The sequence below is a fragment of the Gopherus evgoodei genome, chromosome 1 (assembly GCF_007399415.2).
Source record: "Gopherus evgoodei ecotype Sinaloan lineage chromosome 1, rGopEvg1_v1.p, whole genome shotgun sequence".
NCBI lineage: Eukaryota > Metazoa > Chordata > Testudines > Testudinidae > Gopherus > Gopherus evgoodei.
In genome coordinates this window covers 217,692,167-217,708,981 of record NC_044322.1, presented here as the reverse complement: position 1 = coordinate 217,708,981, position 16,815 = coordinate 217,692,167, and the positions used below count along the sequence as shown (strand labels likewise).

The window sequence follows — 16,815 nt, the reverse complement described above, 5'->3', positions numbered from 1 at the left end:
TATTATTTTTTGGTGGTTCAGACTCCATCTCACTTTCTTATGATCCCTTATGCACCTTGTGAGAGAAGCACTGTTCATGGAATAAACTTTTAAAAAGGATTCAATATGAAAAAGCAAAAATGCACGACGAAGAAAATATTAGGAATAAAAAAGCAGGACAAGTTTCAGGCAATCATATCAATGAGAAATTACAGGCAAAAACACAGACCTTGTCTCAGTCACACTTATATTTCTTTCAACTGCATAAAACCCCAATATAAAAGGCGACTGAACTAGATCCATGCCAGGGACTATCTCTGATGCCCCCATGCCCAGTTAGCATTCAGAAGAGAAAGAGTCTAATCATACAGCATTTACATCCTCACATGATATTTGATTGGAACTCAGTCATTCTTATATTGATGTCTCAGGGATGCCAGCTTCAACGTCATCATAACTTGGGTCTTCAGGAGGCGGGAATGGGCTCTCTCTCTCAGTCCCTGAGGCCCCTTCATTTCTTAGGGAGTGCAGATTCCAATCTAAAAATATCAAAGGAGGCACATTACAGCCAATATATCTATTCTACACCTGTGTGCACTCACCTAACATGGGTGAGCAGCCTATAGTATGGGCTGTGAATTATCTCCTCTGTTCCTCTGATTGGGATTCTGCCAAATTTAATCCATTATATCCCATAAAGAAAACATCTGGGAATAGATTCTCTCCATGTTGAAATGTGCAGGGGAGGGATAGCTCAGTGGTTTGAGCATTACCCTGTTAAACCCAGGGTTGTAAATTCAATCCTTGAGGGAGTTGCTTTGGGCCCTGTGGCAAAATCAATATTTGGTACTGCTAGTGAAGACAGGGAACTGGACTCCATAACCCTTCAGGGTCTCTTCCAGCTCTAGGAGATAGGATATCTCCATAATCTAAGGGTGGGAATGCCAGTGACTTGGTGAGACCTCCTTGATGCTTCAGTAGGGGCTGCTCTAACTCCCAATGGCTAGCATAATCCCTAAGGTGACATGTGCCAGGTGAGACTGGGTGGGGAGGAGCAGGTCAGAGGCCCTACCCCAGGGGACGGGCAAGGAACCCAAAAGGGGAGGATATCACAGGCTTCATCCTGCCCACACAATATGCATTTGTTATTTTCATCAAGTACAATGAAATGCACATTTCATCCCAACCCACTTTCCCCTCAGGTGCAAAGTGGGAGCTCAGCCTCAGACTGTGAAGTGCTCTGGTACAATTGGGTCCATATGCACACTGAAGAGAGTGATTTCAAACCTGAAGCCAGGCCACTAACTAACCCCATCACAGGGCCCTGTTCTTCCCATTACCATCCAGGGCCCTGCCACCTTGTTTGGGCCCTGATCCTGCAAATCCACTCATGTAACTTTGCTGATCTGGACAGTCCCACTGAAGTTGGCACTAGGGAGGGGCTTCTAGGGGCTATAGCCACCCCAAAATTTGTTTTAGCAGCCCCACAGCCACCCAGTAGCAGATGCTCTCCAGTCAACTCGCTCTGAAGAGAGAGTGGTGGCTGCTGGCTGGCTGCCCAGCTCCAGTAGCAGCAGAGAAGTTAGCCCAGGCCGGGTGCCGGGTGACCAACAGCAGCCCCCAGCCCATGTCCCTGCCTGCCGAGATGCATCATCCAAGGCAGGTGGACAGTTTGGGGCTCCTCACAGTGGCCTAGACTGACCTGCTCTGGCCCAGGCTCCAAGGCCCCGCCCCCTAAGGGCTCTGTTAGCCCGGAGCCAGGTTCCCCTGCCTGGACAGCTTTTAACAGCTGCAATCAGCCAGTGCCTGTCATTGCCTGGCTCTGGCTTCCAGCCTGCAACCTGAGCAGGGGGCAGGGCCACAGAGGGGCGTGGGACCTCATGGAGAGGAGAAGCACATCCCCCCCTAGTTTTCTGTCTGGCTCACTTCAGTCCCCCCACTAGGAAGAGGCTGGTGTCACCCTTGAGTCAGTGAGAATATTCATGTGATGAGAGTGACAGGTGGGCTCCAGTGTTTGCAGGATTAGGGCCTTATCTAGGAATCATCAGGTATCTCAGTCCATTTAACAGTGTTTAGCAGAAGTCAGGGTGGGGATACAGCTGAGAAGGTTAGTTTAACAATAGCTGTATTTTAGTGAAGTGACAGTGACTTCTAGTGGTCAGTAGAGGCTGCTCCAGGTTATTTGCTCTGCAACCCTTTCTGCAATTGCTATCTCAAATGTGTCCATGCAAAGAGCTCTACAAGGAGAGGAGACTCCTCACAACCATCGCTTTGGCCAGTGTCACTTCTTTGCTGCATAACCCACATCCCCCTCACCCCGAGATTGTTCCTGTGGGTCACTGGGAAACACAGACATTTCCAGCACTGCCATCTCCTAAGTGTTTGGAAATCGGGAGTAAAGCCTCAAATATCAAGAGATTGGCTTAAAAATCTGGAGATTAAAACAAACATTTTGGTGTCCTTTTGGTTTCTGTTTGTCTTCTGGTTCCTAAGCCTTTAGGTTAAACTTGGTTCATGATTTGAGGCTTCTTTCTGCAACCATGAGAGCTAGAAATCTTCCTTTCTTAAACTGAAAGCTGAGATTCTCATGTAACCATCTAAGTCTAGGAGCTGTGTCTTTTACCAAATATCGGGAAAGTCTACACTAGAAACTTAAGCTGGCCTATTTTAGGTCACTTACGCCATCGCAGTAATTCCTGCAATGGTTCATGTACCCACAGCCCTCCTTCTGCCTGTTGTGTGGGTCCTCACCAAGAGCTCTTCCACTGACTTAAGAAGGGCAGTGTGGGGGGCTGAGAGCCATGCAGCTCCCCGTGAGGAGCCTGGCTACCCCTGATCTCTTGACTTCCCTCTGCTGGGAGCCAGATCCCCGCTTCCTGCTGCCAGGAGTGTGGCTGGCCCCCTGGGCTCCTGGCGTGGAGCTCTGTGCCTGTAGTCTGGGCGGCTCCTGGGAGCCCAGGCAGCAGCCCAGCTGGGAGTGGGGAGCCAGGCAGGTGCAGCCCGGCTGGGAGTAGGGAGCAGGGGAGCCTGGGAGGCACCGCCTACCTCTGAGTGGGGAACAGGGCGAGTGTAGCCTGGCTGGGAGCAGGGATCCTGGGAGCAACCAGGCTCTAGCTGGAGCCCCCCACTCCAAACTCTCTTTTTTGTCAATTTCATGGCTCCAGCTTGCAGCCATGAAATTGACAAGAATGACAGCCAGCAGCTGAAGTAAGTAAGGCAGTGTCTACACAGACATTGTGTCACCGCAACTGCACTGACATAAGCCCCATGACTCGAGTTGAGGTGGAGTTATGATGTTGGTGTGGTAGGGCACTTACATCAGCAGGAGCAAGGTTGTAGTGTGTACAGTGTCAGAATTAGGTCAATGTAAGCTGCCTTACATTGACCTAAGTCTGTAGTATAGACCAAGCCATAATGAGACTAGCAATCAAACTGCAAGAATTGCAACAGGACTTTTCCCCACTCACCTCTCTGTGAATCCCTATTCCTGTCACTCTCCCGAGGGGCCCAAGTAACTTCTTGGGCACACTGCCCTGAACCAGGATCATCTTCAGGGTCAGAAACTTCTCTGACATCATCATAACTATCCCCAGGGACATCTCCAGGCAAGGCAGAGCCCTCTGAAACAGAGACAGGAATGAATGATAATGAGAAAAGATCTTCCACTGAATAGAGAAATAAATTATACACCAGGCAGGAAGGGCCCTGAGGTACTGACACTCCCACAATGATAAGAGATCAAAAGTCCCCTTCTCCCCTACAAGCTCCGTGTCAGAGGAATTTTATAGAGGTCACATTTATCTGACACATTTTAAGGACTTGATGTGTCTGTAAATTGCTGGACGGAACCTAAAGCAGAAACCCACGTGAGGGTGTGGGAGATCTGGAAAGAGGTGGCTGGGGGTAGGGTCTATGTCAGAGGAAGATTTCTTCACTGTAATTTGTTGTTATACTAATTATATATCAATTAGTAATTAGTAACCGATAAATGACACTTTAATTTCTTCTGTTTATAACCTACTTCCTAAATTTTCAATTATGGTTAAAATCTTGTTTTGTTCCATTTCCCTGAACTAGTCTGGCCCATAAACCACCCTCAGTCTGCAGTCTCTGGAAGCTGCATCACCAGTTCAGAACAAGATATGGGTCTATGTGTGAAATCTGTACATCCCTTCACCTATCACAGTGCATGTGAAACTAACGTCTAGATTAGTGGACTCACCACAGGCAGGAATGGTGGAGAGGGACCATTGCTGCAAATCAGAGGGCTGTGCACAGAGAGATTGTCCCCTAATATTGTGAGTAACGTTAGTGTATATGAAAGTGAGGGCCAGGGATCAGTGACTAGAATCGGGCAGTGTGGGCAGGGGGAGAACAAGTTTCTTCTAGAGTCATGGGGGTGAACAACCTCCTTCTAGAGTCACACTATTTGGCTAACGTGCCTCTATTGTGACTTGTGTCACCACATGCTTTGCTATTTCTTGGTCCTCTTAATGCATCTCTGGACTAAACCAGTGCACACAGCATGTTTTATGGGAGAAGAGTTTGTCAAACAGCTGCTTGCAGAAGACTTGATCCTGTGAAGTGCTGAGCACTCTGAGCTCCCATTGGTCGCAACAGGACTGAAGATGCTCAGCACCTTACAAAAGCAAACCCATAAAGCACAATTTTTGTCTCTACAAAGACAATATTATTAGCTTTTTCCTGAGCTAACGCTGCTCCCAAAAGGCAGATTCACTCCTCACCTTGGTCATCTGGAGTCTGGGGGTCATCATTCAACGCAGGCTCCTCCACGTTATCGTAATCCACTTGAGACCCCCCAGGGGAAGCTCCCTCTGGAACAGCAAACACAACACTCAGCTCCCTCTGAACACACCCAGTTCCTGAGCAGGTTTCTAGTTCCCCATTAAGTGCCTGTTGCATTGGAGCCCAGACTATTTATCCCGGCGTTTGTAGGAGAAGTCACAGGGTGATCAAGGAGAAATGGGAAAGTCATGGACATTCTGTAAACTAGGAGTGGTGTCACTGTGACGATTCCCCCCAGGGTGCCACTTGGAACTGGGGTACCACTGAGCCCTCTGCCTCACCTGCCTGGGCTCCGTCTCACACTGTGCTGCTGCGACAAGCTGCAGACCCACTCCCAGTCCTACACTTCCACCAGCATTCACACAGGTAGGGACACACTCAGTTGCAGTTACATGCAGGCTCTCTGACCAGTCACTGTATGAACCAGCGGCTTTATGGAAATAAGCTTAGAATGTGTTTTATGCTACATATGCCATGTAACAATCTACGTAAAGGTTATGATCTACTGAATGTACTAATCCTATTTGTATGCATTTATCATTTTTGTATTCGAAGTTATGAGTGTTATGAATATTAGCTGTGTACTGGCTTGATTTCTAAATAACCTTAGTAGGGCATTTGGTCAGTTCCTGGAGAAAGGAATGTGGAAGTTAAGTACCTAATCAAGAAACACTTAAAAGGACAATGGATCTTGGAATGCTCCAATCCACATAAGAAGCCTACTTGAGGACGTTCAAGTTAGCATGTAAACAATGGATGCTATCTGTAAAAGCTAAGAGTTATGCATGGACATGTGACTTGCCCAGGTGACTCCAAAACTCCATCTTGGAGCTCGACTTTGCATAGGGGTGAGGAGGGGGTCTCCACCCACAAGAGAAAGTCTATTTAAACCCCGAGGAGACCCCTCCATTTCGTCTTCCGCTGGCTGAAAGAGGAGCCATCATGAAGAACCCCCTAACTACCACCTGAGCTGGAACAAGAGCTGTACCAGGGAAAGAATTGTGCCTGGGCCTGGAAGGGGTCCATTCTGAGAAAAAACTTATTGAAGCATCTCTGAGGGTGAGATTATCTGTATTTAATTTGATTAGATATAGATTTGCACATTTTATTTTATTTTGCTTGGTGACTTACTTTGTTCTGTCTGTAACTACTTGGAACCACTTAAATCCTACTTTCTGTATTTAATAAAATCACTTTGTACTTATTAATTAACTCAGAGTATGTATTAATACCTGGAGGAGCAAACAACTGTGCATATCTCTCTATCAGTGTTATAGAGGGTGAACAATGTATGGGTTTATCCTGCATAAGCTTTATACAGGGTAAAACGGATTTATTTGGGTTTAGACCCCATAAGGAGTTGGGATTCTGGGTGTTAAAGACAAGAACACTTCTGTGAGCTGCTTTCAGGTAAACCTGCAACTTTTGGGGCAAGTAATTCAGACCCTGGGTCTTTGTTGGAGCAGATGGGAGTGTCTGGCTCAGCAAGACAGGGTTCTGGAGTCCCGGGCTGGCAGGAAAGCAGTGGTAGAAGTAGTCTTGGAACATAGGGAGGCTGCTCCCAAGGGGGGTTCTGTGATCCAACCCGTCACACCAACAATAGAGAGACTACAGCCAAAACAACTGCCAGTTTCCCAGTCTAGGACCCCAGAGCTGTACTGTCCTGCCCTGGTTAAAACCCCTACCAGTATGAATTTATTATCCAGTTTTTCTCTCTCTCAATGGACAGAGGAAATGCAACAGCCTTTTCTCCTTAAGCTAAGATTTCCAAGCACTTCATTCCAACTCACTCATTTAGATAAAGAAAAAACAAGTTTACTAACTACAAAAGATAGATTTTAAGTGATCATACGTGATAACAAAGAGATCAAATCAGATTACCTAGCAAATAAACAAAAATACAAATTAAGCTTAACATACTAGAACGGGGTAGGCAATCTATGGCATGCGTGCCAAAGGTGGCATGCAAGCTGATTTTCAGTGGCACTCACACTGCCCGGGTCCTGGCTACTGGTCCAGGGGGCTCTGCATTTTAATTTAATTTTAAATGAAGCTTCTTAAACATTTTAAAAACCTTATTTACTTTACATACAACAAGAGTTTAGTTATATATTATAGACTTATAGAAAAAGACCTTCTAAAAATGTTAAAATGTATTACTGGCACACAAAACCTTAAATTAGAGTGAATAAATGAAGACCCATCCCCACTGAATCCAATAGCAATGTAAAGCCCTTCCATGGAATCTGGATCTATGTTGGTGCTGAGCTAACACTGGACACACTGACAGTAGCTGCTGCACCAGAACTGACTTTTGTGAAACCAACTGCACTCTCAGCAAGTTTGCAGATGACACTAAACTTGGAGGAGTGGTAGATACGCTGGAGGGTAGGGATAGGATACAGAGGGACCTAGATAAATTAGAGGACTGGGCCAAAAGAATTTGATCACATATTTCCATCACAGGGTTCATCAGAAATATTTGAAAGTCTGATTAAATCTGATCCCACCAGAAGGGATATAATCAGTGCTGTGCCATGAAATCTAGTGAAGGGAAAGTGCCTTGGAAATTAAATTCTCCACTCAGATTTGAGTCTTTGTCTTTGTCTGCCACCTTACCCCATTACCTTGTTCTGATCCAGAATCGTTTCCCCCCTCACTGTCCCCGGTGTAATACTGCAGTTTCGTCACTGAATCCTCTGCATAGGAGACTGGAGAGACAACAAAAGAGATGTTATCATAATGATAGCAGCTAAACTGACTGTGGGCTGATGCACCCGATCCTAGAGCAGGATTTATAGCATCCATATATTCCAGGCATAGCTCTTCTACAGTTAAAGTGCAGCTTGTGGAGAAACTACGGTCTAACACAAGTTGTGGCTAAAATTAATATTAACATCATTTTTTTAAAAAAGCTATACAAATTGGTGAAAGAATTTCAAATTTGGTTTTTGCTCCTACTGAGTGAACCTGATAGTGTGAGAGTGAGATTGATAGAAAAAGAGGCTCTCACTCACATGTGCATTATATCAGGAAATTGCATCATTCTGTATTCAAAAGTTGTGCTGTGTGGACCTCAGGTGCTCGTGATCTCCCTGCATTCCACAGAATACAGGCTGTGTTTACTGTTCATATGTCACATTTGAATAGTTTTAGATTTAAGTTTTAACCCTACGTTAATTTCGTGGATAACAATGACGTCTTCAGATTGTAAGAAACACAAGCATGAAGAAAAAACACAAAGTTTTAAGTCAGAATGGAAGGAAGATTTTGATTCACTGTTAAAGATGGCAAACCCCTGGGCCTTATCTGCAGTGCATTGCTTGGTCACTACAAAGCAAGCAACTTGAAAAGTCATTATGAAATGAATCACAATAAATTTTCATCTAAATACCCTTCTGAATCAGAATTAAGGAAAGCAAGATAGCCACATTAAAAATACACTTAAATAGCCAACAGACACTACTTTCAGCATTCAGTAAAGAAACTGACATAACGACCAAAGTTAGTTTTGTTATGGCATGGAATAGCACACATGCTCACTTGTGTGAACCCCTGTATAGTGCAGATGATTGGTTAGTGTTTTTGCATAGCTATGTTTCAAGTAAAATAATTGGTTAAGGCGTAGATAAGAGAAATCCTTATTTTAACTACATAATGAGGGTCAAAAGACAAGCTTGTTGGAACTTAACTCTAGGCTACAGCTCAAGACCTTTTAACCCTGCAGGACCAGACTGTGCAGAAGCCAGAGCACAGATGCCACGACCCTGACTGGCCATCAGAAGACGTCCGTCTGTTTTATAGGAACTGGAGAGCATACGATGCTTGGTGTGTGTATTCTGTTGATTTGTTGCTAATTGTTAATAAATTATTGTACATGTTTAAGGAATTGACTGTGTTCTGAAACCATCCAGAATGGTGTTAGCGCTTAGCCCACAGAAGGATAAAGTTAGGTCCCTTATGCCCTGAGTACCCATGAGGATGGGGGCAGCCCTATATTATGCCCTGAGTATCCATGAGGATGGTAGGGGCAGAGTTATAAATTGTACAGGTAACACCACTTCTTAAAGCAAAATACTCCCTCTTCCCCTGTCATGAATATATGAGGAAGGGTAGCAACCTTTCTGTATGCAGTAGCATAGAATCTCTCCTTGGCAGCTGTACTGGATTGCCTTATCTGTAAAGGGTTAAGCAGTTCAAATAACCTAGTTGGCACATGACCAGAAGGACCAATAAGGAAAGAAGATACTTTCAAAGCTAGGGGGGAAGGATTTGTTTGTTGTTCTCTCTCCAGACAGAGGAAGAAGACAAGCATGTACAATATCACCTGAAAAATATACCTGGAATAATCCATCTAAAACCACAGAAACTGTGAGGAAGGCAAGGAGATGTGTTAGGTTATTTCTTGCTTTGGCTTGTGAATTTCACTATGCTACAGAGGTAGTTTCATTCCTGTTTTTGTAACTGGGAAGCTGAGCCCAGAGGGGAATCCTCTGTGTGTTAAAGTTACCCTCCACCCTGATTTTGCAGGGTGATTCTTTTACTTTTTCTTTACAATAAAAGTTCTTCTTTTAAGAATCTGATTGATTTCAAGGTCCTAAAGACAAAGGATCTGGTTGAGCTCATGTTGGTAAAAGTCAGCTGGTTGGTATTTTAGTCTCAAACCTCCCCAGGAAAGGGGGTAAAGGCCTTGGGGGGATATAGTGGTGGGATAGAGATTCCGAGTAATCCTTCCCTGAATTTTTGTGTAAATCACTTGGTGGTGGCAGCAATATTCTGTCCAAAGACAAGGAAACAAATGTGTGCCTTGGAGAAGTTTTAACCTAAAGTGGTAGAATATAAGCTTAGGGGGTCTTTCATGCAGGTCCCCACATCTGTACCCCAGAGTTCAGAGTTGGGGGTGAACCCTGACACCCCCACCTTGTTGAAAGATTAGGCCCCTCGCCTCCCAGGATCACAGCCTGTGACCAACTGGATGCACTTACCATGCTCAAAAGAGCCTCACAATGTCCTAAACTGAGAGTAGCATGTTCCCAAACTGATTGATATTGAGTCAAAATGGTATAAAGGGCCATGACTCAAAGTTACCCACATCTCCTGAGCTGAACTCTGACCCTAGGACAGGAGGGAGCCAACTGAGCAGATCAGAGGCTGTAGTGGGAGGGGGGCACAGAACATCCCCTGCTCCAGCAGTTCTCAAATCATAGAAGATTAGGGTTAGAAGGGATCTCAGAAGGTCATCTGGTCCAACCCTCTGCTCAAAGCAGGACCAATCCCTAGACACATTTTTACCCCAGTTCCCTAAATGGCCCCCTCAAGGACTGAACTCACAGTCCAGTTCAGGCCAATGCTCAAACCACTGAGCTATCCCTCCCCCCAGTGATAGTATAGCCTGTGCCCAGAGACAGTCACTTTGCTGACCCACAGTTAGTTACACTCCAAGGCTACAAGATGGGCAGATGAGACTGGCTGTCCTGAGAATGGGGTCTAGTAGAGTCTGCTGGGGAGGAGGCTCACCTGACCAGATGTGGATTACTGTTTTGTGGGGCCCTGAGCCAGAGCAAGTGGGAGCCCCTCTCCACTCTTTCTCTCAATAGTACCCTGCCCCAGTGCTCCTTCCGAGAAGCAGGGTCAGGTTGTGGGGGCTTCCCCCTCTCCCTGGCAGGAGTGCAGGGCAGGCATACAGGGTGAGGCGTGCCCCGCACCCTGATCCCACTCCCGGGCAGGAGAGGCAGTCGGAGCAGGTCGGGGTGTGGGAGCACTGATTTTTCCAGGGCCCCCCAATTGCCTGGGAACCCTGGACACAGGCCCCATTGGTCCAGTGAATAATCCATCACTGCACTTACATGAGTTCAGTAACTGGTCTTTCCACAAGCCCAATGCCCACAGCTGTCCAGGGTTCACAAAGTTGGTGGCTGAGGATATCTATCTGTGGTCATGGCCTCAAGATGGAAAGCTCAGTAGGAATGAGAAACACATACCTGAGTGACCCAATATCTGCTTCTCTCCCATCAGGTTATAATCAATCTCCTCATACACGGGATCTGAGGGTCTTGTGGCACCTGAAAAAAAAGGACAATGTTTGCATAGGGTCATAGAAACTATAGATAGGAAACCCTATTAGATCATCCAGACCTGTGCTCTGGGGCCAGTCCAGGACCAGTCCCTACAGCACATTCCCAATGCTCAGTCCAGCCTACATTTGAATGTGCCAGGTGACGGAGTCCACGTCCCTTTCCACAACAACTCTTTGATGATGGTTCCCATGGGCTAGTTCCCTGTCACAAGTCTCTCCTCATATTTAGCCTAAAAATTCCCACTATACATTAATCTCATTAATCTTTGTTATTCTCCCTGGTATCACCCCAAATAATTCCTCTCCCAAACTGATGTTCACAGCTATGAGCAAAACAGCACTTACATATAGATATATTTATAGACTTAGTACTTCCACATATGCTGCCTAGGGACTGTGTAGGTATTAACTAGCGGATGTTTTTGCGCTTTTTAAAAAATGAAAAGTACCAAATATTGGAATTGTCTTTGATTTTTTGGCAATTATCACCCAATCTCTGTTCCAGAATTTCTTCCCTCCTACTGAGTCTCTCTGTTCAGTGCCCTCCCTCACATGCACTTCCTTGTACTCTCCCCTAACGTGATCTCTATTTTTTGCTAATATTTACCATCGCTCTAATCCTCTATTTATTATTTCTCTGTCACCACTGCTCTCAAATTCACCCAGGTTAGTGTCATCTGAAAGTGTTGTGGCTCTCCTGGTTATTTCTACAGCCAGGTCATCAATGACAATATTAAATAAGACAAGACTTAGCATAGACCTGAGGCCCCCTCACAGCTCTGCCAGTGCCCACAGCTCTCCACAGCCGCAGCTCCCCCTGCTATTGCAGAGACATTTCAGACAGTGACACTATCAGGACCCACCTCTGTGCTGTGCCCTGGCCCTCTGCACCTGCACAACCAGAATGATTAACAGCAGACAGAGAAGGACTCCCAGGATAATGCAGATGACAACAGGCACCGTGACTCTCCCACTGTCGGTCAGAGGGGGGCGTGGGGTAGCTGGATGGAAATGAACATGCAACAGGGAGAGATTAATCTATAAGAGTCAGGGGGGCCAAGAGGAGCTCACCAGTGTCTGACTGAACCACTTAGGAAGCAGGGTAATGGGCTGGGACACAGTCTGTGCACCATGGGGGCAGCTCACAGGCTGCTGTTTAAATCATGGCCCTGGTAGCTAGAACCAATAGACAGGAATTATCCTGCTCAACATTGCCTGCAGCTCCCACCCGGGTGTCAATCACCCTTAGATTTCACACTCAATATCCCAGGCTGGAGGTTCTAACTCATCCCCCTGTTAGCCTGGCACTAGGTAAATTTAACCCTTGATTGGAAGAGAATGTCTTACCTGTTGTATCTGGTGAAGCTGTTGTTTCTGTCACACCTGCAAGGGGAAAAAGAAGGAGAACTGGAGTGTGGAGTGAGGGGATGGTGACATGCTATTACATGATTGTTCCTCTGAGTCCCCATGCGCCTCTGCACATCACCTACGTTTCACCCATGATATCTTCCTCAGAGCAGCACAGGCTTAGTGGCTTAGCCTGTGCTGGATAAAGGAAGTGACATGGTCTGATGCCATAGCACATTAGAATACAAGAAGTCCCAAGACATCCCATCCATTAAGGAAAAAGGAGGCCTAGTCTGTGGACAGGAATGGAGACCCAGCTGCTGTGACATTTGCTCCCCCTTAAAAATTATATAATAAAGCTGAAACATCTCCTGTCACTCACCCGAGCAATTCACAGCAGCATCTTCCTTATGATCACAGTTACTCTCACCCCATGGCATGGCAGGACAGTCCCAGAGAGATGACTCTGTTCCTCTGCAGTTCACCTTCTCCACCCAGATGGGACCAGTCCCCTTGCCAAATGCAGCCTCGCCTGGGGCAGATACAGCAGATCCACAGCCCAGTTGTTTACACACAACGTTAGCATCTGCCATGTCCCAGAAGTCATCACAAACTGTTCCCCAGGAACCACGGTACCAAACCTCCACTCTGCCCGAGCATCTGTTTCCTCCCATGATGCGTAACTTCTCCTGGCCTGGAAATGCAGAAACCTCGCGTGTTACTGGGACAGCTGGGAATGTCCTTAGGGACTGAGGAGGAGACACAGAGAGGCAGAGATACCTGTGCAGCTCGTAGAGTTCAGGCATTCAGCAAATGGATTCTGAGATGGTTTCCTTCTCCTACCTGTGGAAATAAAATGCTGAGGTGAATGGACTGTGTGCATGTGTGCTGCAGCACTTTATAAATTGGCCAAAACTAAAATCTGGTAATTTCGATAATTAGCTCTTCCAGTGTTTCTCTAGATTTTGAAGGCTTTGATCAGTTCCCAGCTGGCATGCATGTGTCTTTATGTAACTGGCAGGACAGTGTATCTAAGAGTTTGTCTACACTTGAAATGCTACAATGGCGCAACTGCACCACTTCAGGTAATAACAAAATGTTTTTTAAGTACATCTGAAGCAGGAAGCCCGCTAAACAACCAGTGGGACCCCTGGACGATCGAGATACAAAAGGAGCACTTAAAGACGATAAAGTCATTGCAATGAATTCTTTGCTTCTGTCTTCACGGATGAGGATGTTAGGGAAATTTTCCAACCTGAGCCGTCCTTTGTGGATGACAAATCAGAGGAATTGTCACAGACTGAAGTATCACTAGAGGATGTTTTGAAATTAATTGATAAACTTAACAGTAAAAAGTCATCGGGACCAGATGGCATTCACCCAAGAGTTCTGAAAGAACTCAAATGTGAAATTGTGGAACTATTAACTATGGTTTGTAACCTGCCCTTTAAGTCAGCTTCTGTACCCGATGACTGGAAGATAGCTAATGTAACATTAATATTTAAAAAGGGCTCTACAGGTGATCCCAGCAATTACAGACCGGTAAGTCTAATGTCAGTACTGGAAAATTAGTTGAAACAATAGTAAAGAATAAAATTGTCAGACACATAGAAGAACATAAATTGTTGGGAAAAGTCAATATGGTTTCTGAAAAGAGAAATTGTGTCTTACTAATCTTATTAAAGTTCTTTGAAGGGGTCAACAAACATGTGGACAAGGGGGATCCAGTGGACATATTGTACTTAGATTTCCAGAAAGCCTTTGACAAGGTCCCTCACCAAAGACTCTTACGTAAATTAAGTTGTCATGGGATAAGAGGAAAGATCCTTTCATGGATTGAGAACTGGTTAAAAGACAGGGAACAAAGGGTAGGAATAAATGGTAAATTTTCAGAATGGAGAGAGATAACTACTGGTGTTCCCCAAGGATCAGTCCTAGTACCAATCCTATTCAATTTATTCATAAATGATCTGGAGAAAGGGGTAAACAGTGAGGTGGCAAAGTTTGCAGATGATACTAAACTGCTCAAGATAGTTAAGACCAAAACAGACTGTGAAGAACTTCAAAAAGATCTCAAAAAACAAAGTGATTGGGCAACAAAATGGCAAATGAAATTTAATGTGGATAAATGTAAAGTAATGCACATCGGAAAAAATAACCCCAACTGTACATACAATATGATGAGGGCTAATTTAGCTACAACTAATCAGGAAAGAGATCTTGGAGTCATGGTGGATAGTTCTCTGAAGACGTCCACGCAGTGTGCAGCAGCAGTCAAAAAAGCAAACAGGATGTTAGGAATCATTTAGAAAGGGGATAGAGAATAAGACAGGGAATATCTTATTGCCCTTATATAAATCCATAGTACGCCCACATCTTGAATACTGCATACAGATGTGGTCTCCTTATCTCAAAAAAGATATACTGCACTAGAAAAGGTTCAGAAAAGGGCAACTAAAATGAGTACAGGTTGGGAATGGGTCCCATATGAGGAGAGATTAAAGAGGCTAGGACTTTTCAGCTTGGAAAAGAGGAGACTGGGGGGGATATGATAGAGGTATATAAAACCATGAGTGATGTGGAGAAAGTGAATAAGGAAAAGTTATGTACTTGTTCCCATAATATATGAACTAGCGGCCACCAAATGAAATTAATGGGCAGCAGGTTTAAAACAAATAAAAGGGAGTTCTTCACACAGCACACAGTCAACCTGTGGCCCTCCTTGCCTTAGGAGGTTGTGAAGGCTAGGACTATAACAAGGTTAAAAGAGAACTAGATAAATTCATGGAGATGAAGTCCATTAATGGTTATTAGCCAGGATGGGTAAGGAATGGTGTCCCTAGCTTCTGTTTGTCAGAGGGTGGAGCTGGATGGCAGGAAAGAGATCACTTGATCATTGCCTGTTAGGTTCATTCCCTCTGCGGGCACCTGGCATTAACCACTATCGGTAGACCTTTGGTCTGACCCAGTATGGCCATTTTTGTGTTCTTATGTTCAGTGTGGACACTATGCTGAAGGGAGAGGTTCTCAGTGTAGATAATCCACATCCCTGACCTAGTGCTGTTTACATGGGATTTAGGTTGGCTTAATGACATCGCTCTACGGTGTGGATTTCCCTGGTGCAAATTAGCAGGGTCGGCATAATTTTGTAGTGTAGACCAGCTTGGAATTTACTCCAGTTCCCCACTCAGACAACATCATTGAATCCCCTGAAAGGTGAATGGAATATAAACAGACACATGAATTGAAATGCACCCTCACCCTGCAGGAACCAATAGAAGAGGATTGTTAATATTAAGAACAGCCTATATAGGAGTTACAGGTCTGTACCTTCCCACACTGAGAGGCAGTGTATTGATACTGGTTATAGCACTAGATTAGGACTTAGAAGACCTGTGTTCTATCTTTGCCCCTGCCCTCAATCTGCTGTGTGACCTTGGGCAAGTTACTTCATCTCCATGTCCCTCTGCATCTCCTCCCATCTGTCTCGGCTGTAAACTTCTTATGGCAGTGCCTTTCTCAGTCTGTGTTTTTACAATGCCTGGTGCATTGAGGCCTTGGGGACTTTAGGTGTTACAGTAATGTAAATAATGCTTCAGACACGGACCTGTCGAGGGACTTCACAGCCCAGACCTCTGATCATTATTCCCAGGAAGATTTTTAACCATAAAACCACACTACTACTGTTCTTCAGTCTACTCCTGAGGGAATTCTGAACCAAAATATTAAAAATTCTGTGCACAATATTTTAAAATTCTGCAAAATTTTATTTTTCAAAATAACACTATATAATCATGCCAGTTTCAATTATTTTGGTAATTTATTTCAAAATATCTGTCAGCAAGTATGTTTGTAACAATACAGACACACAAATATTCCCCCAGGAGCAGTGAGTTAAAGAAACCCCTATGACAACCCAGTTTCTGTTTCTCTGCCCCCTCGCCGCCCCCTAGACATTAGCTGGGAGGTTAGACATCCACAACCTCTCTCCCCCGGGCCAGCCACAGCCTTCCCCCAGCCAGTACACCCAAACCCCTTCCCACTCAGAGCCCAGCTGCAGGGGTCTCCTGGCCCAGATACCCAGACCTTCTCCCTCCCCAAGCCCAGCTGCGGTGGCCCCCCTTGCCAAGATACATGCTCTCTCCCCCCAGAGCTCAGCCATGCCCCCCCACAGCCCAGACACCTGCTCCTCCCTACCCCTCAAAGCCAGGGATCCAAAGGGAGAAAGAGCCTGATGCTCAGTCCCAGGATTGTGTGGAGTTTCCTGTGTGCTGACGTCTTCTTCCCTCAGAATGTGCTGGGAACTGCAGTTCCTGGGAACCCTCTAGCTCCCTTCCCCTCCCCCCAGTAGTGTCTTCTATGTGCGAGCTGGGCTTTGCTGTGTCCAGTGGTCTCTAGTGGTGGCCAGCAGCACTGCAACCCATTTCTGTGGGGGGAAAGCCAATGCTGTACACATAACGTTCATTTCTGCAAAATTCTGCATTGCGCAGTGGTGCAGAATTCCCCCAGGAGTATTTAGTGGATAGCACTTACTGGATCTCACTAGGGGACGGAGCCAATACCCATGGAAGTCAACAGGTGAAAAAGGTGGTCTTGAGGTTAAGACA

At 45.5% G+C, this 16,815-nt stretch overlaps 1 protein-coding gene across 1 annotated transcript in view; it reads right to left on the bottom strand.

Moving 5' to 3' along the window:
* Positions 1–290: 290 nt before the first annotated feature.
* Positions 291–16,815, bottom strand: part of LOC115644404 (antigen WC1.1-like) — a 31,691-nt gene continuing 15,166 nt past the window's right edge. The window contains exons 4-12 of the mRNA XM_030548701.1: positions 12,989–13,051; positions 12,591–12,902; positions 12,209–12,244; positions 11,725–11,862; positions 10,767–10,847; positions 7,413–7,496; positions 4,725–4,814; positions 3,447–3,599; positions 291–518 (exon numbers count right to left, since the gene is read on the bottom strand). Of these exons, the coding sequence (XP_030404561.1) occupies positions 394–518; positions 3,447–3,599; positions 4,725–4,814; positions 7,413–7,496; positions 10,767–10,847; positions 11,725–11,862; positions 12,209–12,244; positions 12,591–12,902; positions 12,989–13,051 (1,082 nt within the window). The 3' untranslated portion in view covers positions 291–393. The remainder of the gene's footprint in view (positions 519–3,446; positions 3,600–4,724; positions 4,815–7,412; positions 7,497–10,766; positions 10,848–11,724; positions 11,863–12,208; positions 12,245–12,590; positions 12,903–12,988; positions 13,052–16,815) is intronic.